The sequence below is a fragment of the Thunnus maccoyii genome, chromosome 13, assembly GCF_910596095.1.
Source record: "Thunnus maccoyii chromosome 13, fThuMac1.1, whole genome shotgun sequence".
In the NCBI taxonomy this organism is placed as follows: Eukaryota; Metazoa; Chordata; class Actinopteri; order Scombriformes; family Scombridae; genus Thunnus; species Thunnus maccoyii.
The window spans coordinates 17364149-17392147 of record NC_056545.1 but is presented as its reverse complement, the minus strand read 5'-3'; the positions used below and the strand labels follow the sequence as shown (position 1 = coordinate 17392147).

The 27999-nt window shown below is 39.8% G+C and overlaps 2 protein-coding genes across 9 annotated transcripts in view; one reads left to right on the top strand and one right to left on the bottom strand.

Moving 5' to 3' along the window:
* trim3b (tripartite motif containing 3b) overlaps nt 1-15861 on the top strand; it is a 33049-nt gene extending 17188 nt beyond the window's left edge. For 5 of the 8 annotated variants that reach the window (XM_042431347.1, XM_042431344.1, XM_042431348.1 and 2 more), the window contains 16 exons: nt 3163-3338; nt 6316-6445; nt 6970-7080; nt 7244-7395; nt 7666-7846; nt 8180-8281; nt 8453-8551; nt 9163-9315; nt 9570-9948; nt 10548-10651; nt 10776-10943; nt 11235-11403; nt 11846-11887; nt 12720-12790; nt 12930-13070; nt 13325-15861. In XM_042431347.1, coding sequence (XP_042287281.1) covers nt 3193-3338; nt 6316-6445; nt 6970-7080; nt 7244-7395; nt 7666-7846; nt 8180-8281; nt 8453-8551; nt 9163-9315; nt 9570-9948; nt 10548-10651; nt 10776-10943; nt 11235-11403; nt 11846-11887; nt 12720-12790; nt 12930-13070; nt 13325-13477 — 2301 coding nt within the window. In that variant the 5' untranslated portion in view covers nt 3163-3192 and the 3' untranslated portion in view covers nt 13478-15861. Of the gene's footprint in view, nt 1-3162; nt 3339-6315; nt 6446-6969; nt 7081-7243; nt 7396-7665; nt 7847-8179; nt 8282-8452; nt 8552-9162; nt 9316-9569; nt 9949-10547; nt 10652-10775; nt 10944-11234; nt 11404-11845; nt 11888-12719; nt 12791-12929; nt 13071-13324 lie in introns of those variants that run through there. The other 3 variants (XM_042431342.1, XM_042431350.1, XM_042431349.1) reach the window with 3 other exon arrangements.
* Nucleotides 15862-17177: 1316 nt separating this feature from the next.
* Nucleotides 17178-27804, bottom strand: trim47 (tripartite motif containing 47). The gene is made up of 8 exons (XM_042431797.1): nt 27553-27804; nt 26917-27128; nt 25504-25549; nt 25190-25285; nt 20560-20784; nt 20190-20212; nt 19978-20099; nt 17178-19572 (listed from the first exon to the last, which is right to left on the bottom strand). The coding sequence occupies exons 1-8, from the start codon at nt 27733-27735 to the stop codon at nt 19043-19045; spliced, it is 1437 nt and encodes a 478-aa protein (XP_042287731.1). The 5' UTR covers nt 27736-27804; the 3' UTR covers nt 17178-19042.
* Between the last annotated feature and the right edge of the window lie 195 nt (nt 27805-27999).

Below are 27999 nucleotides of genomic sequence, written 5' to 3'. Positions count from 1 at the left end.
TTCCCACTTCATTTCCACGTGTGTGTTATCAGAGATACACATGAGCTGTGAGGATCACATTGTACAGTAAAGCGACAGCAGAGGATTCAGCGCTGAGTGAGAAAAAGAAAACTGTTACTCTTTTATTCGCTGAAGCCAGTAATGAATAGACGCTTTGTGCATTAACTCCAAGAGTGTTAGCTTTTTTGTCACACACAAACATGCTGCCTACACGCACACAATGAGTTACACTTGCAAATACTGTAATCCTGAGAGTTTGGAGAATTAACCAAGGCCACCAGGAAAATTACTGCTGTTATTTCTGTGCGTATAATGGCCAGGAGAAATATAACACATTTCATTTTAATGGTATTAGTTGACAGCTCTCTTTGGGACGTATCGTCTCATACATCATGTTTTTTAAAGCTTACTGCACTCCTGTCTAGGCTTGGCTTTATCCCACCCTGCTGCCTCTAACTACAGTCAGAGCCCAAATTCAGAATCTGCACGTCTTAACTCACTTTTCACTCAACTTGTGGCCAAGCCTGTCAGATAACCGGTCATGGTTACTTTAGAGTATCAAAACTAAGCATGGTGGCCTACTTAGGGGTTTAAGTGGGCATGAATGAAGTTGGAACCATGACCAAACACTGTCTGTTGAATTCATATAACTATGCATGACTGTCACATGTGCCTGTTGTTGGACCATTTATGCATTTTTCTATCAATTTGATAGTAAAGCTGAAGCACACAACATACATGCATCATCTAAAAGAAGTTTGGGTATTTGTATTCTCTGTGACTGACACCAAGCAAAAGGATTTTGCATTTGTGCTTCTCTCTTTTTTTTCATCCCAATGTTTTGAGAACAGATTCTTCATTGGGATTTAGCATGCTTCAAAGTCTTCTTCTACTGCCATGCACCCAAGAAAAACATGTCTTAAAATGTAAAAAAAAATGAATAAACAAATCGACACCAGCCACAGTCCTAAGACCCCTGCTCTTATTTTAGCTTCACTGTCATTGCTTCCTCATCTACCCGCTAATACGTGTGTCTAAATTTAGACACACATCATTACAGAATGACGATATTAGTATCAGTGTGTGCTAGTTCACAAAGAGAATGACAGGGACGTGTGAGAACTGTACACAGCACTGAAGTATACAGAACATCCTGTAGTTAATCCTTTATCCTTTATCCTTAATTCTAAATTTTTTTTTGAGAGTTCAAGCTTCTCTCCATCAGGATCCAATAGAGACAACTGGATACTCTTGAAGTGCCAATTTCAAGCCCAGGATTTACAGTGAACAATGCATATTTAGATTAGTACAAAACATAAGCTACTTATCGCTAATAATTTCCGTCAGCCACCCTGCTTGTCCCTAAACAGAGTGTGGATGTGGCATGTCTTTCTCATGGTTGACAGCCTAAGAAGTGACCTTTACCCTCCCAGTCTAGAGACTGTGTGTCATTGGATCCTCTTTGCAAGACTGGAAAGATACTGCCTGGCTCTTACCCAATCTGAGTGTGTCTGTGTGTGTGTGTGCGTGTGTGTGTGCGGTACGCAGTGGGCAACAACTGACAATAGGACATGAGCAGAGATGGGACATAGGGGATTGAGTTTTCTATTAGATCCAGCAGTGACAGATGTGCAGACAGGGGGGCGAGTCTGGTGGGGGGATGATGATTATCAGCGTGTTCATGTGTATCTTTGTGCATGCGTGAGTATATGTGTCCTTGTCATTGAGTGTGTAAAACTATATCTTGAGGACAGACGGGTTTGTCTTAAAGACGTGCTGCTGTTCGCTCATCCATGCGTTTGTATGAGCATATGAGTGCATGTCTGTGTCTGAAACATGAATAATACATGTGTTGGCCAACTGTGAAAATGTGGCAGGACTACATTGCTTGATCCAGATAGCGACACAGAGATAAAAAAAGTGGCACATGCACAGTGTATATCAAAGGTGCCAAATGCCAAAGTCAGGTCAGGTGAAAGTGTTTTCTAACAAAAAAAACACATTATCTCCTATAATCTTGGTCGCAACAGAAAGTTCATTATTGCACATTGCATGTATCGTCAGTCGTTTTTTCCATTGCTAACACCCGATCCTACCACTCCTTATACACACTAAGAGCACAGCAATTAGAACATGCTGCAGTAGCATCTTTAACATACCACTGTAATTATTTTGCCACATGCGTTAGGGCTTGCACTGATGAATCTGAAAGTGGGCCATGTTGGAGGCAGAACTGGTTTGTGTTGCTAGGCAGAATATCCATACCTTACAGCTGTATTTCTATTATAGATGAGATTATGTAAGGCTTCCTCTCCAAACTGTCACTGACATGTATGCATTATTGAATTATATATGTATTATAATATGTCATTTAAATGTATGTATGCATTCTATAATTTGTAACATTAAATATACATGTAAAACTATATCATACACTGCCTGAAATCTGTGTTAAAGGCAACATGATTTGTCATCCAAATGAAGCAAAAGAGATTGTAACCACCTATCAAACAAACTGACTAACAGCTCTTCTAACACATAGATTTATGCTACACGACACCTAAATACAGCTATTACATCAGGCCAATATTTTCAGTTATGATCCCTTGTTAAGCACATGTCAGGTTCAAGCGGTTCATGTGTGGGTGTAACTGTCACAACAGGTGATGTGAATCAGCAGTGTGTATTTTTAGCATGTTTTTACGTACCTGTGTGGCCAGCTTGTTTCAAAGCATTATTGTGGATTTGTGACCATACTTATTGTTTAGTCACAAAGCCTTTTGTTCTTTTTATTTCCCTGCTTTGGTGTTAACTGAGCTGTTATCCAAAGGTCAGGCACATGGTCGTACTGGTTTGTCTACATCTGCTGCTGTCTGTACCCTCAGGACTGATGCATACCTCTACAGTATTTCTACACAGTTCTCTTTCAGCTGGCATTTGTCTGGTATTAACCTAGATATAGCGCTATAACAATGGACACGTTTTTGTGCTAATCGTGGAATTAAACAGTTTTGTTAACTTCAGTTCCTGGTACCTCTTGTGGGAAGTTTGCTTAGCATTTGTGGCCCTGAAACTGACACTCAGTAGAAAAGCTGAGTCTGGAAGTGAAAGTTTGAAAAGACATACTGCATATTAATGTATTCATTTGCTGTCTCTTTTCAGGTTAACTGCTGTCGTAGTCCGTGGCTTTGAATGTCCTCTGCCATGGCAAAGCGTGAGGCTGGGAGCACCAGCCCTGTGGTGCGTCAGATAGACAAGCAGTTTCTGGTCTGCAGCATCTGTCTGGATCACTACCGCAATCCCAAGGTGCTGCCCTGTCTTCACACCTTCTGTGAAAGGTAACTAACATTTGTGCTTTCTGTTCCAATGACAACTGGCAAAATCCCTAATTACCTACACTTCCCCCAAGCTAAACCTGACACAAACCCAAGTCTTTGCTCTCACACCTGCTTGCACCGTCTGCTACGTGTAGCTTTTTCTGGCCATAAATAACCATGCAAAGAAGGTGGAAGCTATTTCTGTGCCACTCACAACCTATTAGTGAAGGATTCTTGTATATTTACATGTCCCTTAATAGAGAAACCTCATCTTTTGCAAATCCCTACCCTCAATTAAACAGCACAGAGCACTTCTCCTCACCAACTCCACTGGGATAAGTGCATTCCTCAGCATCAGGGACCATCAGTGACCGCAGTCTGAGAAAGGGCTCATTGTTGGGAGACACAATCACAACGCCTCAACCTACAGTTCCTCAGACAGAAGACAAGCCCTCAGGCAATACTTACTGTGGCCTTTTTTGTACCAAGCCCGAGCATATGAGGATTTTGGAAAGCTTGCGGTTCAGGGTGGGAGAATGAAGAGGCGAGTATGTTGTTAGGTAGGCTACAGAGGATAATCAGGATTGTGTTTCAAGCTGGTTTACTTCTAAACTTATAATCAAACAAATATTTATGGAGTAGGTTTGAGTACAATCAGATAAATCCTTTTTCCATGCACTGTGAGGGGCATTTCCCCACCAGAGGGCAAGTTTAATCCCAGGTTTAACTGGGTAGCATGTGATCTGGAGCCCTGCTGAGGTGAACAGATTTTTGTCTGGAGCCATACATGAAGTTGCCAGACAGATGTTTTAACACTGGATGGGTTGATGTAGTTTTATGAGTCTTAGGGCTGAGCTGGAAAACAGAAATTAGGAAACCCCTGCTGGGCCTACTCAGTTTTGTATAGTGTTGTATCTCTTTTAATTTTGCTCCCTTTTTCCTTTTCCTGTGATTATCTGTAAACTAAGAGTGCTTCTTAATATTATAATTGCACACTCACTATTCAGAGATCAGGATCATAAGTTTGCCATGGGCCATGCTATTGTTTCAAATGATGACAATATAATGACATCTTTCTTAAAATGGAAATAGAAAACTTTTTGCTTTAACTTGTCATTATGAAGTAAATGTTGATTGCACAGTGTAATGGCTACACCACTGGCTCCCGGGAAAATAAATTTACGGCTCAAAGGAAGTGTGTCAACCATTGTGCAACCAAAAGAGGAAGAGGCTAGTGCTTTAGGTGGCCAACCTCTTTCTATTGTCTTATTGCTATATGATAAATGTGGAATATTGAACAGGCAAATCTGATGACACCCAACGTTTTAGTTGCATTGATTATACTACCTGAATAAACTTGTCTTTTGATTTCTAGAGGGCTTTCTCCCTGTTAGCTACCGTAGCTAACAGGGAGAAAGCCCTCCAGAAATCGGCTAAGCTACCAGCCCTACAGTATCCAGTCAGGTTGGCTGATCTACTTCATATGAAAACCAATTGACAGAGAATATGTTATCACTGTCTCCGTTGCGCAGTTTCTTTCATTTTGTAAAAACGTAAACATGCTACCAACTCAGTTCACTTTTCTCAACACACACTAAAGAATTTCCGTCTGCTTTCATGTCTCCATTATAGACTAAATGAATGAACAAACTCAAACACTTTTTCTACTAATGTTTTCTTGTAACCCAGACGCCAACCTCTGAATCCAATTGAAAAGTTGTCTATTTCCACTTTAAATAGTGGCATATACTTGTACTCGTCCTCATGATTGTAGGATTTTACTTAACAAGGATGAGTGTGGTACTACTACAAACAATGAGTCAATGAATTAATTAGGCAATTGTTGTTAATTAATTAACCGTCAAAGTAATTTGCCGCCTCCAGCTTCTCAAAAGGGATGACTTGTTGCTTTATAATTGCTGCTGATATTATTGCTAATGAAGTACATTGGGCTTTTTGTAGGATTAGTATATACATGTAGTATTATTCTTTCACTACTTTCTGACATTTTATAAATCAACCATCCGAGTAATAGCAAATCTACAGATTAATTGACAATGAGAATAATCATTAGCCTTATCACAGGCCTTTTCACCTCATACCTGCTTGAGCCTGACAGCTGCGTGCCCGACAGAGCAACAGCAGTTGTTACAACAGTGTTGACAGAGCGGTGGGTAGATGGAGATTTTTGTTAAAGCTCTCTGTTGTTCTCAAAAGCTCACGGCTGCAGTTTACCGCCGGCAGAGGAAGCTGGGTTGATACAAGCCTTTGTGGTGTCATTAAACATGATGGTGTTAGCATTCAGCCCAAGAAGCTGCCAGACATCCCGGTGTGCAACAACAGAAACTTAACCTTGACACCACCCCAAGGTTTCTTGCAGCATTAACCACAGATTTAGTAATCATAGCCAAAGATGCCAAAGAAATAAAGTCATACATCACATTCTGGATGGTAGCCAGTGTGTAAGCCAGGAGTGCGATGCAATCTGCAGCCGACTTTTACTTACTGTTGGGTTGGTTTTGGCTTGAAGGTGTCTAATGTCAAATAGATTGCCTCCTAAGCGCAAACACCTGTACAACATCCTCATAATCCAAAACGTCTTTACATGCACTCACAAACATGCAGAATCATAATCATACATACAATATATTCACATTTACTCTTCCAAAATCATCTTTGCATCTCTGCTTGGCAGATCGATTTGCCAGAGACTCTTATTTGAAGAGAACGTGTGTGAGTTTTCTCCTGAGGCTGTGGCTTCTGTTTATTGACTCGGATTCACACTTTCACCCAATTTGTTGTGACAGGAGAGCACTATTTAGACACCGTCTCTCAATTACGGTCATAAGGTGACAGCTCTCTCTAGTGTCTTCCTCTCCTTCTCTCTCTGCCGTATTGGTAAATTGAACGTGACTAATAATTATGCACGGAGCATTTGCAAAACAGTGGCTCAGGTAGGTTTTGTTCTCTAACTCTTTCTCTGACTCCCTCCCTCTAGTTGTCTCCAGAACTACATTCCCCCAGAGTCTCTGACGCTCTCGTGTCCAGTGTGTCGCCAGACGTCCATCCTGCCAGAGAAAGGAGTTTGTGCTCTACAGAACAACTTCTTCATCACTAATCTCATGGAGGTCTGACTTTTAATCCCCCCTTTTCCTTAAACTTAGGTCAGATTCAAGTCCTTTATGAACCTGATTTTCAAGCATATTACATGGAACGAAGCACAAAAACACAAATGAAACCAATTATGAGTTAAACAAAGCAAATGATATTAAAAACAAGTACAGCCAATACTCTGAGTGTTTGTGTGTGTTCCTGTACTGTTGTTTTTTTGTGAGAACCACTGTTAAAAAAAGGGAAGACATTTTTGCAGGCTGAGGTCATTCTGGACAGTCTTCACTTCTTTGAGGGGCTTTTTCAGGATTAGGACTGGTTTTTTTTAATTATATAAGATTATAACGTTGCATAACATCAGGCATGCAATGGTGATGATTAAGTTTAACATTAGGATAAGGCAAAAATCTTCAAAAAATACTTATAAAAGAGAAAGCAATCTAATAACATGCCAAACAGAACAGATAATCATCTTACATGTCTTTTGAGACTTGTTCACTGAAAAACAGCACACGATGACATTTGAAATGTTTTGGACCAGGTCCTTCAGCGTGACCCGGAGTGCTCACGACCAGAAGCATGCAGCGTCCTGGAGTCAGTCAGTGCCGCCGCTGCAGGGAAACCCCTCTGCTGCCCGAACCATGAGGGCAAGGTGGGAAGCCCTTTCATGGTGCTCTGTCATTACCTCACCAAAATTTCCTTATCTCCTTTGTCTTTTAATTAGTGTAAAGGAAGCTGAATCTCACTTTTCTTACTTACCTGCAATGCCCAGCAAGAGTGACTGAGCTTCTCACTTAATTTGTCTCCCTCTGCAGGTGATGGAGTTCTACTGCGAGTCGTGTGAGACGGCCATGTGTCTGGACTGTACAGAGGGCGAGCACCGGGACCATGTGACTGTTCCTCTGCGGGATGTTGTGGAACAACACAAGGCTGCACTGAAGACACAGCTGGATGCCATACACAGCAGGTGGGGGCTTGATACCTGATAAAGCTTTCAGAATATTTCCTTCACATCAGGGGGTTTGGAAGCCTGAGCATTTGGCCCAGATTTGGCATCTGCCATCTCCGCATTGGCAAAGATCTCTTCTGCTGTGCCCTGCATGTCAAAACATGGTGCTGAATATAGTGGCACAGGCCTATTTTCACTTAAGGATAATATTTTTATAGCTTTATAGCTAGTTTTTTCAAAGGTTTTACTTTATTAAAACACAAAATTTCACATTCTCTTATATCGCAGGCTCCCTCAGCTGACAGCAGCCATCGAACTGGTGAGTGAGATCTCTCGCCAGCTGAATGAAAGAAAGACTGAAGCAGTCGCAGAGATAACCAGTACATTTGAAGAACTGGAACGGGCGCTGCATCAGCGCAAGTCAGCCCTCATCACAGACCTGGAGAACATCTGCAGCGCCAAGCAGAAGGTTAGTATCTATTACACATAGAGTACATGCACTCACACACGTGCACTTGCATCTTTTAGTGAACTTACATCTTTGCATGCTCATGGTCAGACGCACAAACACATACATTGATTTTAGAAACAGCTAGTCACACACAAACACACAGTGCCTGGAAATGACCTGCCATATGTGTCACATTCCTGTCAACATACTTCAGCCTGCTGACTTAATGAGAAACTTTTTGGTTGACCACTTTTCCACTCTTCCTCCTTCTGCCTCTCATACTAAACTCTAACCTGTTCTCCTCATCTTCTTGCTTTTTCTCCCCATTTTCTTCCACTTACCTGAGACCAGGTGCTACAGGCCCAGCTTTCATCTCTCCTGCAGGGGAAGGATCACATCCAGAGCAGTTGCAGCTTTACAGAGCAGGCTCTCAGCCACGGGAGTGCTACTGAGGTGGGTTGGCAGATTGTAATTTGTATAAACAAGCTAACAAACAGGTTACAACTCATATGGGAATCAGCAATCAAGTGTGGTGCAACTGTGTAGCAGGATGTCAGCTATTACAAAATGATTTTAAAAAACCCACACAACTCAGGATACAGTATGTGTCTCTGGCAACAACAGGTGCTGTTAGTTCAGAAGCAGATGAGTGAGCGGGTAACAGCGCTGGCAAGACATGACTTCCCAGAGAGACCACATCAGAATGCACACCTGGTCTGTCAGGTATTGACTGCTAGTATTTCTCTGCTCTAAATTTTTGTTATGGCAGTCTGACTATTACATGGTCACAATGTTACACCTTTTTAAGTTGTGCCTCAATCCACAGGTTAACAGGAGCCGGTTTGTACCATTTTTTCTAATGAGGTCTTGAGAGTGTCTTTATCTTAAGTTGTACAGTTTTTCATATTTTTTATAAAAATGTGATGTATTAAACCCTTTCAATCGCCAGAAGAAAAAAAATGTACTTTGTAACACAGCAATAGGCTGTTATGTTCCAGAATAAACTCACAAACACAGTCTTGATGTACCATTGGCTTGTTGGTTGTTATGAGTTACCTGCATCCAACAGAGCAGTGTGAGCATCTTATTGCTGTTGTATTTATGGCCATCTGACAACTGTAAGTCCAATATTCACTCTTGTTTTGACTCCACTTTGTTCTCCACCAACTCCACCCTGAGAAAAATCAGGGACAGGTAACATACACTTTTTGCATTTTTTGGGTTATTACATGGTTATCTGGCGTTCAACATACATTACATGGAATCATGAAATGAAACTAGAAAGCAATAAGGGACTCTGCAGTGGAATTATCTTGTTGTGCTGTCTGCTCCAGGTGGAGACTGAAGGCCTGCGACGCTCCATCCAGAATCTGGGTGTCCTCCTCACCACAGCAGCTGTGGCTCACACCTCCGTTGCCACAGGAGAGGGCCTCCGCCATGCAGCAACCGGACAGCACCACACCATTACTGTGACAACAAAAGACAAAGTACTGTCTTGAAATTATTTAGCGTCTCTGCTGTTTGCTGCAAGGGAACAAGTGTACAATTAGCTCTAGATAAAGCTAGCAGCTTTATATTTTTCTTTTGTTTTAATCTGTTGTTCTCTTGCAAGTCAGTTATTTTTCATTTTCCTAACACCCACCACTTGTCTGTTTGTTGCATTGTATTCTTTTCATACTTGTTTTTGGTGTCTTTTTTTCATTCATTAAGCTGAAATTGAATCAATGACATCTCTCTGCAGGATGGGGAATTGGTGCGGACAGGAAACGCTGTTTTAAAAGCAGAGATAACATCTGCTGACGGGAGCCGGGCTGCAGAGACAGAGATAGCAGACAATAAGAACGGGACATATGAGGTGGGCTACACGTTACGCTCTGAGGGAGAGTACTCTTTTGCTCTGTTGCTGTATGGTCAGCCGATACGTGGCAGCCCGTTCCGCCTGCGGGCGGTCAAGCCGTCAGATGTGCCACAATCTCCAGATGACGTCAAGAGGAGGGTGAAGTCTCCTAGCGGGACAGGGGGCCACATACGGCAGAAAGCAGTCCGACGGCCCTCCAGCATGTACAGCACCACCAAGAAAAAGGAGAACCCCATTGAGGATGAGCTCATCTACAGAGTTGGTAAGACAGACAACCCATCCAGGAGAGAGTGCTATAATACCTGTCAAACCAAAGACCATGTAGATTAAGTTATAGCAGGAAAAGCACAAAATGTCCTCTGTAAAGAGTCAAGGGATTGTTTTGCATATTTTATCCCATTAACTACAAATCAGGAAGTTTTCAGATTGACATTCTGCCTTCCAGGCAGCTTCTGTTTTCAGTTCATTCCAGTAGACTACACAATTACAGTAAGATCAGCGTGCTGAGACCTGATAGAAGATAACAAGCAAACATGGATGTTGTGAAAAAGATAATGAGAATTTGGTGGTTGCTTAGATGCAATAACATGTTGCCTCTCTGGTTTTGGATGTTAGTGTCCCTGTCATAGAATATATAATGTAACCACAAACATTGTCACTATGATAGATCGCCTATCTCAAGCAGGTAGCAATCTCATTTTGAACTGCTGTGACATGAACTGAAACATTCGTTTGCCCAGAAGGTAAGAAATCAATCCAAAAACTTGGTATTAGCTTTTAAGGAAAAACATTACACACTGAAACTAAGATGAAAAATATCAAATGGCACGTTTACTGAGTGTGTAATTATTTATTTGTCAGGTACTCGGGGCAGAGAGAAAGGGGAGTTCACCAATCTGCAGGGAATCTCAGCCTCTAGTAACGGCAGAGTGGTGGTGGCAGACAGCAACAACCAGTGCATACAGGTGAGACAAACACAGAGAGAGAAATGCGTGTAAGTGCCACCATATATGCATTTGTAGTCATGTAGAAAAGGAAAACGTTGCTGTAGTACTGCTGATCAGTATAAACTTCATACTCCAATTGCAGATATTCTCCAATGACGGCCAGTTCAAGATGCGCTTTGGGGTCAGAGGTCGGTCTCCGGGGCAACTGCAGAGACCAACAGGCGTCACTGTGGACATGAACGGTGACATTGTGGTGGCCGACTATGACAATCGATGGGTTAGCATCTTCTCCTCTGATGGAAAGTTTAAGGTGAGATCTGAGAGCTTTGTGGTGTCTAAACCGTAATAAAGATGTATAATTTAAGGTTTAACCATTTATGACGTCTTTCTCCACTGAAAAATATGTTTTCTGAAGGGGAATTGCTGTTTAATGGCTTTTTCTGCATTCAAAAAGTAAAAGAAAATCCTGCTTGAACAATTTCTTGCTGCCCAAATATAAGAGATTTTTTAAAAAAACATAACAATGGTTTATAAAACCATTTCGTCATTTCTCATCTTTCTTCCAATGCTTCAAAAACCTCTTTGTCCTCCTCCTGCGCAGAATAAAATCGGTGCAGGCCGACTCATGGGTCCTAAGGGTGTGGCTGTGGATAAGAATGGACACATCATCACTGTGGACAACAAGGCCTGCTGTGTCTTCATCTTTCAATCCAATGGGAAGCTTGTGACTAAGTTTGGAGGCAGGGGGACGTCTGACAGACAGTTTGCAGGTGAATAGAAAGCCTGAACATGTAACAATAGATCTCTTTGTAATACTGACAGGGAGCTCACAAACAATGCCCTCTCTTTCAATGACGCAGTGAGGCAGCGGTGTCTACCAGTTTATGAAGTAAATCCATCATAATGATATATATGTACATGAATTCTCCATTAGGGATTTTTCTACTTTTACTTCCAGTTTGAGAAAAATAATATTCTTATGCATTTTCATTGTATTTCTGAATACAGATCAATGCATTAAATTGCATATTACATTCTGTTTAAAAGTGTAAGCCTGTATATTATTGTAAGCAAAGCCCTATTGACTCCCTGCTTCCCCCACAAACTGCACCTGTGCTGACCGCCCTACTCTATTTTCTTCTTTACTTATCCTTTATCTCTGACTACCTATTTTTTCTTTCTTTCTGTTCTTCCTCCTGTTTTCCAATTCAGAAAAACTTGGCCCAAACTTAAATAAATCTGGCTCAGTTTTCAGTAAGTACTAAGTGTGGCCTTGCTGAAACCTTAATCCCACAGTGCAGTGCCCTCTGTCTAACCCGACTCCCTGATTATGTGTCTGATCTCCTGACAACTCAGATTGTTGACACATCAAGGATCAAGCTGTGCCTGTACGATAATGATTAGACATACAAGTACATGCCATTGTAATAATCACTCACTATTACAATTATCAACATTTTGTCATGTGCATTGTGGTTTTGTTTTTTTTTTGTGTAAAATGGCTACAAAAAGATCAGTGTGAATGATTTTCACTGCTCTAAACTAACCTGATGTTCCCTGTTTGCTATAAGACAATCAGTGTTAAGAGCTACAGTACAGAGCTCAAAATGATTTTTATGTGTTTAATGGGTAATTATCATTTCACATAATTAGCTACCCATGATGCAATTTTAGTAAGCCACCAGTACAGCCACTTATAGCAGAGACAACACAATATTCTGTGATTAGAAGCTCTATGTAGCTTTTAGAATGGGGAGGGGAATGACTCTTAGTACCCTGAACCTTACCATTTAGTCTAAACACTAATACTATTTTGATATTCTGAAAATTAACCCCAGAAAAAAACAAATGTTTAACTCAATTTCAAGCATCTAATGCATGAAAAGAATTCCATAATTTGTACCCAAACAAACGACTTCAAGCAAATCAGAACAGCTAACCACCTGCTTAAACAGGGGTTTGAAATTGCAGCTTAAGACACAACTAGTTAAAACATGTGTTCAAGCAACCTACTAACAGTAAAGGGAATCAGTCCCTGTTCCAACTACAGCAAATTCCACAATAATGCACCTCTCTCTTCACGCAGGTCCACACTTTGTTGCCGTTAACAACAAGAATGAAATTATTGTGACCGATTTCCACAATCACTCAGTGAAGGTAAGACAAACATTATGATACTCACAGTATTCATTCAAATAGATACATGTACATTTTCTATATAGTTTGTAGGTATTATACATGTATGCATCAAAGTGCACATGGAGATGTAGACAAAATGTGTGACTTCCTGTCCCAGGTGTACAGCGCAGATGGAGAGTTCTTGTTCAAATTTGGCTCTCATGGTGAAGGCAATGGCCAGTTCAATGCTCCCACTGGTGTGGCTGTGGACGCCAACGGAAACATCATCGTAGCTGACTGGGGTAACAGCAGAATACAGGTGAGACAGACTGTATTTAGTCTGCTACAACACACAATTTTAAGACTTGAAACTTAAATAGCTCACTATAACGAATTAACTTTGTTTTTCAGCAAATTATAGTTAGAAACAAAAAGTTACATTAAGTTATGAAAGGTTTCCCATTATTTAATCGATGGATGGAAAGTTTTATAATGATAAGGACTGTAAAATCTTTGCACAGCAACAACGTAAACCAAGTCACAGCAACTGGAAACCTGCGTTTTCTGTTTCAGGTGTTTGACAGCACAGGCTCCTTCTTATCTTACATTAACACGTCAGCAGACCCGCTGTATGGCCCGCAGGGTCTTGCCCTCACCTCAGATGGACATGTTGCTGTGGCTGACTCTGGCAACCACTGCTTCAAGGTTTACAGATATCTGCAGTAGACTGAGAGATGACACCTCCGATACAGCTTCTTCTTAGATAGGTTAACGTCACATATTACTTGTGGACATAGAGCTGCAACGTGCCACGGGTTCCAGAAATTAATTTCCTTTTATAGAGCCTATAAAAAAAAATCTGAGAAGAAATTAAAAGCAACCCAATCCAAAAAACAACCGAAAATAAGCTAGTTATCCCAAACATCATTGCTTTAGGTGACATTAATTCTCCCTCTTAGAGAGAAAAAGAAAGAAAATTTGAAAGATATTGGTCCAAGTTTTGGTGACACCCTAATCTCAAGAGTCTATCCTGGTAAAATAAAGGGTAACAAAGAAACACAATGTCACAGGCAACTCAGGAATAAAATATTTAGGAGCATACTGTAAGTAGATCTGATCTCTCATGATGTGTTTACCTTACACTGTCCAAACTTTAGTGCTATTAACCAAATCCCCCGAGGGAATAATTAACTGGAAATTAGCTTCTGGAACCAGGCGTTTCAGCTCTATTTCTCACAAGTGTGACTTCACCAGTAGATAGCCTGCCAGTCTGTAGTTGGTGATACACTGCAATTTTTTGGGCAATGCAGACGAGGGGGCAACACTCCCTGCAATCATCAAACAAAGCAAGAAATAGAAATAGAAATCTACTACCCATTTTGAGAAGATGATGCTTTGTGATTGACATAACAATGCTCAGGCCTTTCCTTGAACGCTGTTGCATGTCAGTGTGCTCCAAAAAATTACCCTGTCGTCACTGCCTTACGAATCCTCATCAGTAACAGAGCACATGCAGACAGGAATGTGCTGTTTTTTTATTCTCATCCTGTTTTTTTTTTTTCGGTCATAAGATGAGCTGACCCAAGGTTTTTGTCTTGGTATCCAAAGACGAGCATCAAGAAGCACAAATAGAACAACAGTCCCATCTGAAACACAACATCTGAACCAGCTCAACATTAAGTCTGAACCCCTTCTAGTTAGTCTTTCACTTCTATTAACCAAAATCTTGTATCTGACCCCACTAGTACTTTGCACTTTTGTGTATTCATATCTACAACCTAATGTAGTTGTACATATGCATATTTAAGTGTATATATGGATTTGGTGTCCATGTTATTTCACTATATAGCCTACTTATTCCAGCACTTCAACTGAAACTGATTTCAACACTGGAGCATATACTAATACAGTAGAAGGTTATGCCACGTAGTAGCCAGCTGAATGACTTGCAAACATCAATGTAACAAAGTTGTATACACATTATTTGCTGTATTTTTATTTTTTCAAAGGACTTAATTTATTTTTTTTTCTTTTCTTTTCTACATAATTTGTTCTGCAAATTATTTTTCTAATTGGTGCATTTGAACTGTTTCCTCTTTGCCAAACGTCGTTGTACATAGGCCTTGTAACTTGTAGCACTGAAAACTGTTTTCTCTTTTTGCCTCTTCCCAATGAGCTCACAATCCAGTTAAACAGTAACTTTTCCCTTCTGCCAAAATGTATTGTTGTAAGTTGTTGTTGAGCATTGCACAAAATACAAATATTATAAGAGTTATATAGTTTGCAAGAGTAATATATGCCTTTGTGTATAGTTATCATTTAACATAATCAGAAAAGTGTTCTGTATATTACAATCATATTCTTGTTGTAGCTGACAAGCACCTTTATCATGGATTTTCCAGTATTTGTATTCATTTGCTTGGTAGTTCAGGAACACAACACCAGCTAACATGCAGTGACACAGAAAGTTTTTCACCTGTGTTTTATGAATAAACCGTCTGGCCCTGATAATTCATTCTGACTCTCTCTGCTTTCCCTCCTCCATTAATTTGATTCCTATGTTACTATGATTTTATTTTTATGTCAGTCTGTCTGTCACCTGAAACTTATACTGACTCCTACTGATTCCTGCTCCTGTCTGTGTGAAATAGAGCAAGCACATAGAAATGAAACAGTACATCGACCATCTTGTGTAGCCTGCTGTATCCCACCAGAGGCCAGTCTTACAACAAGTGTTCACTACATTTATGTAATCATGGCAAAGGTATGATTGTAAATATTAAAGAATGACACTATGAACTGTTGTGCAAATGGTCTGTTTTGTATAACAAGACTTAATCACTTCATCATTAATACATCCATTCTTTTTTATGCCTTTTTTTGGCATATACTGTAAGAAATGAGTGTGTTTGTGTATATCCTTGCTGAGGAATACTCAGCTCTTTTGTTACAGTTCCCTGCACTCTAGTGGCTAATTGAAAAACTCTCAAAACTGGCTGAAAACATGAATTATAGTATTATCAGATATTATTTTTTACAAATGAGTTACTCCAAAAACTCAATCAAGGTTGAGTGGATAATCTTAACATATATCTTTAGTAGTAACATTATTTTTCAGCCATACAGCATTTTTTATTGTGTGTTTGTATCATTTTCTTTGCTCATTTTGTTAATAAATCAATGTTTTAGTATAAAAGAAGTTCCTCCTATAACATGATCTGTTTACAGTTTTGCGTAATCAACCCTAATTTCATTTTAAACATGTTGAACATTACTGCAAAAATCTGATATTGGCATCTTGGAGATCAGTATCTATCTTTAGAGACCTCTATCTATAAACCAAATGAGTCATGATAGACTGACATTCAGAATCTGTTGCTTAAGTTCAACTAAGCAGCCTTTACAATTTGTGCTTATGATAATACTGTTTTGTTTCCTCTGATGAGAAAGATGCCAGGTGTTGCCATGGATACTGAGTTGTTCCCTACATTGCATAGCACCAGGCACCCAGTGATGCTGCTTATTAAAATGTTTATCAGCCTAATGAGGAGAAATATAATTTTCTTTCAAGTGTGCTTCCTGATAAAGTTTATAGAACAAATCTGAGACTGGAAAGGCAACAGCTTTGTAAAGGAAAACAGTTGGGAAAATGGCGACAAAAAGTGAATGAATGTATCTTGTCTGTAACTAGTTTTAATCAACTTACGCTTCTACATTATCAAATTACTCAAAAATCCAGGTGACTTGAATACTGTTCCTCACAGAATCATCACAGCTGTCAGAAAAGTTCATCAGCAATGCTCTTCTGTCCAGCGTCAGAGTACCGTCTCTGGTTCATAATCATTTGAATGTGTATCAAATTGTATGGCCCTTTATTAAAAGCATGTCCCTATCAAGAGACAGGAAAAAAAGTCACAACTGAGTCATTTACAAAGCAGGAGGAGGAGATGGGAGAGAACTCTGATTTCTCACCTCCTCCTTAAATGTTCTGGCAGTATGAAACTGAATCAGCAGCAACAAACTGTCAGAGAAGGTTATATTAGGCTGTTGTACCAGAATAGGGAAGAAAATGAGGTTGAGACATCGACAGGGAGCAACAGCCCTCTTGAGAAACCTCTACCAAGGCAACAGCCTGGTCACTACCAAGACTCAGTTGCTTTGGTATTCCTAATAGGTTTGTAGCGTGTATGTGCACATATCAAAGTCCAAGAATTTCATTAGTTGGGTGCAAAAAATCAAACCAGGTAACTACCAAATTGGGTTTGAGAAGAAAATGGTGGAAAAAGTTTGTTTATTATGTAGCAAAGTGGCAAAAACCACAGCAACGTCTTTCCTAAAGATAACTGTTGTTTTGCTAAGAGTTTAGGTCACACATAAAGACCGGCTGTCTCATGACAAGAAGAAGAAAGTTACGCTTCAAGGGAAATGAAACACGACTTTTTCCGCTTTTAATCTCATTGTAAAGTCTGAGAAACAGTAAGCACATTTAAAACAGTGAAAGGACCAAGAACAGGGACTACCAAGTTTTTTTATGCAACACTAATCAAGACACAGTTCAAAAACTGTATTAGATGAGGTACACCATCTTGGACAAAACATTTATCAGCAAATACTCAAAAGTTAAAGAGCAGAGTTTTGCAGTCCTAACACATGAATACCTTTGACGTCTGAATATGGTGAGAAAACCAAAAGAGGAGCATCTTAATACTGACCAAGAACATTTTCAAATATTATCACCGATCATGCTGTGAAAATGTTTCTGCTGTGCTCCTAAATAAGAATATCTGAAAAAAATGTGTCGCTGTACAACCGTGTAAGAGAAAACCTCTCATCTGCAGGTCCATAACTGCACTTTGACAAACTACAAGAGCGAAAAAAGAAATTAAAAATCCATAAAGATAACCATTTAAGAAAAAAAATTAAATTAAAAGTTTATGAAGGCAAATGTATAATTGTCCAGACACATGTTTTACGTTCAAAATCTTAAATTGAAAATCATGGAAAAAAACAAAACAAAAAAAAACAAAACAGTTGAACAGACATAAAAATGTCACGACCAACACAACAGCCAGCAGTTAATAATAAAGCAGGATTATTTAAAATATAATAAAATACTGTGAGTAATTTGTAAAAAGAAAACAAAAATGTAACCTGTAATAAAACTCCCATTCATCATCCCAGGTTTACACTTAAGTCCACCAAGCTGTGAACTGTGAAGTCTGACTGCTGTTGATGGAATGTCTAAAAAATAAATCACGTCTATAGGTTCACCCATTACGAGGCAACATATCTAGGGACATGGCTCACAGCTTTATAATCTGCTGTAACAATTTTTGAAAATCATTTGTTTTTTCCTCATACCTGCTCATTTTCAGGGAGGCTGATTTTCTGTTTTTCAGAAATAGCAAGTATGTGCATTTGTATAACTGTTCACAAGAATAAGCTGCAAAATGTGACTCAGAGCAATATACATAAGAAACTGCAACAGTCCAAAAGTGTCAAGAATGTACAGAACAAAAAAAACAAAACAAAAAAAAAAGAATTGGTAGTAACAGTAATGTCCACAAAACAAAAAGCCCAGCCTTTAGTTACTGCAAGTCTGATCATTGTCTGAGAGCTGAAATCCCAGTACCAGCTGTCAAATTTGAGTCAAATGATTGACAAGCTGTTTTCAGTCTGGAATTAATAAGGGAATCTTAACTTTTAGAAATCCTTGACTGTCAGCAACTATCAATGTGATAACCGTCATATATCCTTCAAGTTCTGCCCAACAAGGCAACAGCAGTGGCACTGCCTGGCAAAACTTAGCCAATATGAGCTAATGTACAGTGCTAGTATGGCATTGTGGTTGCTATTAGGATATGAGCTCTAACCAACAAGAGCATCTGAGGCATCTGCATCCCAGCAGAAACAGTGATATAAACAACAGAGCACCTCTCCGAACCCCAGCCACAGTTGTCAGGGGAATAAGCCTACAGTGTGTGTCTAGGTTGAAAATACCAAATTCTCAATTTTCAAGCTCAAAAAAAGGTGAGAGAGAGATGAAGCTCTTCATTACCACCAGAGTGTGCCGTGACACCTGATAATTCTTATTCAGAGTATTTTCTAAGACCACTAAGACCAACGAGTAACAGCTCAAATGCATACAGTACATGGCTCCAAGGGTCAATATCTCCCCGTCACTTCAGCCTGGTCTATGTGGTAAAACTTTGCTAACAGCAAATCTGAACACCGGCAGACACGAGTTTACTGTTTGATGACCAAATTATTTAAAAACACTCATCCCATATCTCAGTAATAGTGGCAAATCTGCAGCCTGCTGCCAGGATCGTTCTTCCCTGGGCTGAAGAAAGGGTAGACGGGCTCTTCAAAGCAGGTGTCAAACATGTAGAGTCTCTTCATTGTGACGGCGTCATAGAAACTAAGACGACCGTTGTCATAGTCCAGGTAAACACCAACCCGAGGAGAGTTCCAGTAGTCGGCGACAGGGATGCGCCCATCCTCCCCGTTAGCGTACAGCCGGTCCTGCAGACACAGGCTCCAGTATCCGGCGGAGGGAGTGAGGCTGACGAAGCCCTTCCTGTTGCTGCACTCAGTGGTGACTCCCAGGTACCACACGCCTTTGTCTTTAACATCCACCTCCCAGTAGTGCTGGCCGCTGGCGTACTGGGCTGTAGCAAGGACACCACAGAAGCGGGTGAAGCGAGCCGGCAGGTCTGGCTCCTGGTTACGAACACGACCCTCCTCCACTTTGGTGTCGAAATCTGAGATCAGCAGGTTTGGGTGAGCAGTGTCTGGGTCTAAGGTGAGGTTCTGAGGCACTACACAGAAAGAGAAAGCGAGATTAATTCACTATGCTCATAAATCGAGCTGAAGCTGGCAGTATATTTAAATAAAGAGAAAATCCCATTTTTTGCTTTTTTTTCTTGGAAAATTGGCAGATTTCATTCACTAGTATAACCCATACCTATATCCAAATTTTTAGTGTGCTCAAAGTATATACTAAAAACATGTAACTGTGATTATTATTAAGTATGAAGAATGTACGATATGTATGATAAGATTATTAATTCCCAGCAGGCATGACTTTTCAATATACAGAAGGAACTCTTGTTTTTAGCGATGATAAAAATATTATACGGCTTGCTGCATTGGGGTTTTTAATTTTCTGACGCAAGAAAGAGTCATGTGTTCAGTGCATGCTTCTCTTTGTGGAGTAAACTTACTGGTATGCAGCACGTGCATCATTTTCTTCCACATGATGAGCTGGAAGGGCCCTGAGAAGTCGGTAAATTCTGTCTGACAATTAACCGGCTCGAGAGATGTGAAAGGCTTGCAATGGATGACTCTGTGGAAGAAGGAAAAAAAAAAAATTGTAATTTTCTTCTGTAATTTGTGAGAATTTTACAGAATCACATTATAACTAAAAGCTACTTACTCGTTGAACGTATCAGCAAGGCTCTGTTGGGGGAAGAAAAATGCTAATTTTAACATGAACTGTCAACTTATTACAGTCAAAGAGAAATGTGTTTACATAAAATCAGTGGTGCTTTTAACGTGTAAATACAAACACTGACAAGTTTCATGACATGTTTCTGACATTTTGGTCCACATCAGATGAATTCTGAGAAAGAAATGCACATGTTCCTATCTACAATTTCAGGGAAGTATTTAAAAAGGTTAAGTAAATTCAGTGCAGTATTTTTGGTACCTAGTCCAGACCAGAAACTGTCAAGCTGTGGCAGCAGCATGGTGATTTCAGAGTTGAATCACTTCTGTGAATCGGACAGCTGATTTGTTATACTGACCTCAAAGCTAGTTTTCCCACTGATGTGGCTGTGGATATCAGCTATAGCCTTGTCCACAGCTGCTGCCTCAGTCTCCACGATCTTCATGTTGTCGTCTATGACTGCCATGGTGGCCACTTCCTCAGCATCCAGGCTGTCAAGCAGGGAGTCTCTTTCGTCTAGAAGGAACTGGACCAAAGCCCCGACATCCGCCTCAATCTTCTCCTTGAGTCTCTGTTTCTTCAGCTGGAGGACAGAAAGATTTGATGTCAAATGTCAAAATGGATAGGTGTCTAATTTAGAATAACAGAGGTAGAGGTCTTGTAATAACTACATTTGCATTTATTCCATCACCTTAATTTGTTTACACATTAAATTAGTGAACTGAAAGTTGTTCCTGCCGAAAGTAAAACCAAGCAGCCTATGGGTGGTTTGATGGGAGCCTAATATTTGCCAGTGTCATGAGAAGAACCAATGGTGTGCTTGTTCAGCATATTCACATTGATGTTTACTATGTTTCAGTGTAGTGTGTACCATAATGTTTGTACATCTAGTGCATCATGGGTAATAAGCTAATAGGGCTCCACTTGAACCAAACATACACTTTAAGATTGTTGAGATGGTAATTACAAATCACTTTGCTGATTTAAAATTGTTTTGTTCAGTTAAAAAGAGACAAAGTCCTTGACTACGTAGTTCTTTCATCTTTTTCTAAGCTAAACGATCACATCACTGTTCAATACACTTCAGTGCATTCAACAAGTGAACTGTTAAAATGCACTTCCATATGCAAAAAACTGACTTCAGTACGTATATCAGTGAGTGAACACATCACGATTCTATTCAGTTCAGTTTGTTGTTAGTTCAAGCTGTTCAGTACAAATCTAGACATGTTTCTCTGATTCAGGTCAATGACAATTATATATTTTTTACTTTATCAGGCAGTCTCATTGAGATTAAGATATCTTTTAAAGACCTGAGAACAAAAAACATTCATAAGACAAGAAACAACAGCAGACAGAGACAACTACACAAAAAAGGAATTAATAAAAACAGTTACAAGAATCATAAAAAAATCCAACAAATAATAATGCTTTAAAGTCTCCAAGAAGAATGTAAGACTCAAGTTTGAGAACAGTTTGCAGTTCATTCATTTAAAAAGGTGAATAGTACCTGAAACCAGTTCTGCCAACATTAGTATGAACATGAGGGACCTCTAAGATTAAGTAGTTACTGGATCGTTAACTGTAGTTACTAGATTTAAATGAGAGGAGAAGTGTGAGGTAGTTTGGAAGCTGCAACAGTAGAACTTTATAGATGAACATGGTTTTTTTTTCCTTGACTGTAAGGAAGTCCAACCAACCTTCTGATACAGAGAACAATGAGTACGAAATGTGCCATTTGTGATAAAGCGTTAAGCATTATGATACACAGGATTTCACTTCTGAAGTGTTGATGGGGCAACACAACAATACAGAATATCTCCATAGTCGAGGACAGACATGAAGGTTGACTGAACAATAGTTTTACGGTTGGAGGGAGACAGACGTCCTTTGATTCTATCCAAGAAGCCTAGTTTGACTTTTAATTTGAGTAAAATGTTGAACATGAATCTTGAATGATAGTCTGCTGTCAGGCAAAATTCCTTAGTATGTGTATGACTCAGCGAGAGTATTATGGGTGCCATTTAAAGTTTTAATGGCAGGATAGTCAGAGTCACTGGTGGTGGAGGAGAATCCCATGTACTTGGTCTTTTCTGCATTTAAAACTAGTCTGTGATTAAGGAATGATGACTGGAAAACATCAAAGGCAGACTGAAGACGAGTCAGGGCCTGGGCTGGGGTGGAGCCTGGGGCATATAAAATTGTATCATCTGCAAAAAAATGGGCATTGAAGTATTGATCAGGAGGAACAATGTTATTTATGTATAATGTAAAAAGCAGTGACCCCTGTGGCAACCCATTTCAGATGGTAAGATGGCTTGACTGAGCGCCATCAGCAACAAAAGTCTGAGTTCTCTCTGTAAGGTAAGAGTGGAACCAATTAAGCATGGCTTCATCTAAACCTATAGACTGTAGTTTTTCTGGCGCTTTTCCACAAAGCTGCCTGTTAAAAAGGTTTGGTTAAAAATGTGCTTAAACGTGAACAGATTGAGGGGGCACTTAGATGAAGAAGATATGGGTCAAGGTGATTTGCATCAGTGTTTTTGCATGCTTTTAACCTAAGCAGAGCTTTGTAAACATCTGCAGTGCTTACCAAACTAAAAGAAAATTTGCAGTCAGGAGAAGCTGAGGCATTTGGGACACCCACTGTTGGACAGATATGCAATTGTCTACAGTTAAATCCAGAGACATATTATTAAATAAAAGACCAGAGGAGAGGAAATGGTGATTAAAGGCTTCAACTATGGATGATCTATCAGAGATATGACTAGCAGTGTTTCCCCTATAATTGGTGGGCCACCAGGCCAAAAAGTTTTTTCCTCCAATGCCAATAATAACGCCAAATATCCATTCATTCGGAAATCAATAGTGTTTGGGAGCCTCTGTGCAGTGCTGTTCTGAAACGTGAGTTAACCTCTGTGGCGTTGCCTAGGAAACTCTTGGTAGTGTAGCTCCTTTTAAGGAATGTATTTAGTTGAACTATCACAGGCCACTGGATCTAGCCTTGGACCAGGCTTTGTCTGTGTTGTGGATGGCACTGGAGAGTTGTGGGGAGAGCCAAGGACTGTATCTGTTTGTAATTATGTGTTAGTTTGATTTTTTATGGAAGGGACATGTCTGTCAGCAATAACATTAAAAGATTGTGAAAAGTTTTCCTGTGCTATGGCAGGATCAGTGATAGAGAAGGTATTATCAATGTCAGAGATGGACATATCATTTTAAAAAATCCTGAAGATTAAAATGCGTATAATTTCTTGTGATAATTTATGATTGAGATTTATGAAGTTTAATGTCTCTGACACAGGCGCCGGGACAGTGATCACTAATATCAAGGGCAAAAACTCCAGAAGCAGGGTATTTGTGTGGTCTGTCAGTAAGGATGATATCAATTAATGTGGAGTTAAAGAGGATTTTTGAAATTTGTTCCGGTGGGTTTGTTTATGAGCTGAAAAAGATTAAGTCCCAGGCACTGTTCTTTTAATTTGTTAGTCCAGGTTAAGATCACCCATTCTTATTAATTCCGAGGACGAATACAGACCAGAGCTTTGCTATGTCCTCCAAAGCTTCAAAATGTGCTGAGGAGGGGTGGGGGTGGGGGTCATACATACCAACAATGGTCATGTGCCTGTCCCTTCCAAAAACAGAGGTCCAACAGAATATATTCATATTTCTTGAGCTCTGAGCACGAGATGATTTCGTGGGCAGCGAGGCAGTCTTTTACATAGATCACAACTCCACCAACTTTACTTCTTTGATCACATCTAAAAACGCTGTATCCACCTATAGTAATGTTATTATTTGGGATCTTAGGGGAAAGCCATGATTCAGTCAGAACTGACACATGGCTTATCAAAACATGGATATAGTCAATTTTTGGGAGCAGGCTTCTGATGTTTAAATGCAACAGTCCAAGTCTGTGGCATATTTTACAGTCTTGAGATGATTCAAGTGTAACATGCTTTAGATGTAGCAAAGGGCAGCTGAGAGGGCACAATAGACACAGGAGGATAAATTAGATTTTCGAAGGAGACACACTTAGGTCGACTTCTATGCCTAGCTAAGCAGCCAGATTTATAAATAACAGGAATGGTGTGTAAAATTGACTGATTGTAGATAGAACTATCTGTAGTGAGAGAATTTACATGCTTGTTAGAGGGTCCTGGCTCCTCATGACAATGGAACGGAAGCATGGGGAACCAAGAAGACTGGTGCTAGGACCCCGAGGACATCAAAAGTGGTGGGACTGGTCAGTGGACATCGTGGAAGTGTTTTGGCTTCCTGTTAGTGGAGCACCAGGGTGGGTGACAGAATATGAAATGTTTGCTGAAAGTAATTTTTCCCCCAGCCAGTTTGGATGTATGCCCTCGCCTCTAAGTAATGGTGATTAGTAATAATGATGATTCAGTAAAGTCAGTTCAGTTCAAAGATTCTCTCTTACAGATTAAATAATACATGTACTTAACTTTTAAATATGCTTGGCCTGCAAACATAAATTTGACCAGCAATAAATATGCTTAAAATCTTATTAATGTAATGAAATTTAATACTCTTATGTTATAATATTTTATGATTATGTGTATGTGTGTAAAACTTTTATTACTTGTATTACCCTTGTGTGAGAAAGTGCAGAAATGTTATCAGAAATGAGGCTGTGTGATTCGACCTTCAACTTCCAGTTCCCAGATGGATGCGGAGACAGAACTCCTCCAGGAAGAAACACTGATAAGTGACGAACAAAGGGCCAACTGCTGTATCAATTAACTGCCAAGGTTGTATGTTCTAAAGGGTCACGGAGTGCTCTGTAGCATTCAGTGGTGGGTGTCGCAACGACTATAAATCTGAGTGTTTAACTTCGCTTTTTGTCTCTCTGTCTAATCCAGACACAGTCCGGCATGCATATGTGTATGATACTGGAATAAAGCTCTGAAAGACAATCCCTCTTTGTGAGATCCATCTCTACTAGAGAAATTTCCATGACAATTACATACCCTCACTTCACTTTTGGTGCGCTCGTCAGCCGTTATAACTTTTACACATTGAGACTTCTGCCAGTTGAGCTCCATTAGCCTCAGTTTCAACTCCATCTGTAAGAAATGTACAGCAAGACATAAGCAGACAGGAAAACAGGACATCATGAATCATGATATCACAGACTGGAAAAAAACTGCTATTATTCTAGATTTAGTGAATAAGATGATATATAATATCAGAGATCACAAAGGCCATGTGTCTCTTGACCAAATATAGGAGACTAGTACACAGAAGACCATGCATCTTAACAAATGCATACATGTAGGCTTACCTTCATGTCATTCACAACTTCTGGTACTGGTGCCACCTCATGGTGTCTGAAATAACAATGAACAACATATGAGCAGTCAGTGGTTTAAGAACAATATAACAAAACACCTGAACACTGCAAACTGTGTATGAGACCCATTGCTTGGCAATTAATTCACTCTTGACAAAATTTCACCAATCATGACATTTAGTATGGTTTATATTCCACTTGACCATTGAAATCAGATGTCTTGAGCTTTGGAAGATATCACCACTGTTTTGATCTGTCTTTATCTTAACCACTTTCTCGCAGACAGCCACAATGGCTGCTGTGATTGGAATGGAATGCAGTCAAGGACACGTTTCTTACACATAGTGACAAAAAGCAAAAAAAAAAAAGAGTTGATACAGTGCAGTACAAATTCAAATAGGTTCTAGTATAGTCCACCTTTAGTCTATGAGAAGAGTCTTAGTTGACCAAGTTTTTATTGGTCGGCTGGTCCAAGGAAAAAAAAAAACCCAAACTCCATTTGGGAGCTACAGCTTGTCAAAATTATGTCAAAATTTTGTATATGGCTGGAAAGTGTAAGAAACGCTAGAGGAAATGATGGATACATGAAGTGGCAACACCCAGTCGAGGCGACCAATGAAGTTACGCCACTGACGGCGTAACTTCATCACTCAGTAAGTGACTCGTTCTGCTGTGATAACAGCTGGGAACTGACCCACGGGGCTGAAAAAAGTATCTCAGTCTCTTTGTTGTTGTTAACAGGCAGTTTGCTTTATGCATGTGCTTGTAAAATATATATTTTCAAAGGCTTGTTATTACGGTTTTGTATTTCTCTGTCATCTAGCACAGTGTTAACAATGTTACTTATAACATTCTTTCTGGAGTGGGTGAATTCAAAGGTCTGGGCCCAGGCAATTTCTAGTACACTGCCAGTAAACTTTGTAGTCTCTTGGTCAGCATCATGAGGGGAGATGAGAGTACAGAAGTGCTTAAACTTTGAGTTGTCTCACTATAGCATCTAAATGTGTATAACAAATAAACAAAAAAATACTCAAAACAAAAACAATATAAATGCAGTTGGTCAGTAATCAGATAACTCCTTCCTATTACCCTTGCAAAACTACTGCCAAAGCGATACTTTCCCTGTGCTGTGTCTTTGTCATGTAAATGCACACAATTAAAGACTGAAGACTTAAAGACAGAGGCTTGCCAATGGTAAAGTACCAGTGTTCATTAGGCCACTAGTTTAATCTGATAAACAAACTGTGTTTCGGGTTACAACTAACTAATCCATGTCTAGGACAGTTGTGACAGTTAACATTATTTTTTGTAACAGAAGAGGAATTCTCCATCATAAACAAATGGCTAATAAACCAAAAGAGAATATATGTAGGTTATAATTTATCTATATTAAAGTGAGCCAACCTGTGTGCTCTGGATTCCCTGCAGACTACACAGATAGGCCTCTTGTCAGTCTGGCAGTATAGTTTCAGCTCTTCTCCATGTTGTTCACACTTCCCATCAACTTTAATGGGTTTAGAGGGTGCTGGACAAGATCCCAGACACTCAAGATCGTCCAGTTTGGCGACCAGATTCTGTACCAGGTAGTTTTTAGTGAAGCTCCTCTTGTTGAAAACCTAAGAGGGGAATAAGAAAAGCACAAATAATGTAATGAAGCCCAAAGTCAGTATTAACTTTGTTTACTGTGTGTATTTGTTCGACATTGTCTACTTAATAGTTAAAACACAAAGTTCCCTGTTGTTAGTTAATTCACCTGCTCTCGGGCAATTGATCTAGATTAAGCTACCGTTAGCTATAGCAAGCTAGCCAGCTATCATAGCAACGGTGGCCAGTTACGCAATGCGTAGTTTACCTAACGTTAATTTTAAAAGACCAACCATCAACCAACAACTCTGAATTCGCTGACACCTGGAACACCTGGAAGTCACGCTAATAATGTCACAACTGTACCAAACATAATTTGTTAAAAAAAGAAAAGAAACAAAAGAAAAACACGGGAGCATACACAGGTAACGGTAATGTGTGTTAATTAAACGTTACCGTTCGGCATTGAGGGCACTGATACCCGTAGTCTCCGCCATTTTCATCCCAGTGCATACAAATGCAAAACCGGCAGAAATTATGCCCGCATTTCAGTATGACAGGGTCTTTGAAGAAGTCCAAACAAATTGCACATGTGAGCTCTTTCCTCAGGTCGTCCCCAGCTGCTCCTGCCGTGGCCATGTTTACAAGCCAACAGCAGCACAACACAAACTGCCGCAGCAGGAAGTGAAAACCGGAAGGAAGAGGAGGAAGAGAGCGGGCATATTTGTGGTGCGTCATTTTCCATCCAAGCCAATCAGATTCCTCCCCCCTCTCTGTTGGTACAGCTAATTAATCAGTTAAAAAAAGGAAAAGTTTCGATCATGAGGCCAATTTCTGATGAAGGAAGTAAAGTTATTGTAGTCTATACATAATCACACTTTTTGTTTGTGACATTTACAGATT

Bases quoted from the DNA above. Each gene is read 5' to 3' on its own strand.
- trim47 (XM_042431797.1), bottom strand. From the start codon at position 27,735: ATGGCCACGGCAGGAGCAGCTGGGGACGACCTGAGGAAAGAGCTCACA. The intron at 20,213-20,559 runs GTCAGTATAACA...TTCCCCCAACAG, and splicing joins GTGGGAAAACTAGCTTTGAG to AGCCTTGCTGATACGTTCAA. The intron at 19,573-19,977 runs GTAAGTTTACTC...CTTTCTGTGTAG, and splicing joins GATGCACGTGCTGCATACCA to TGCCTCAGAACCTCACCTTA.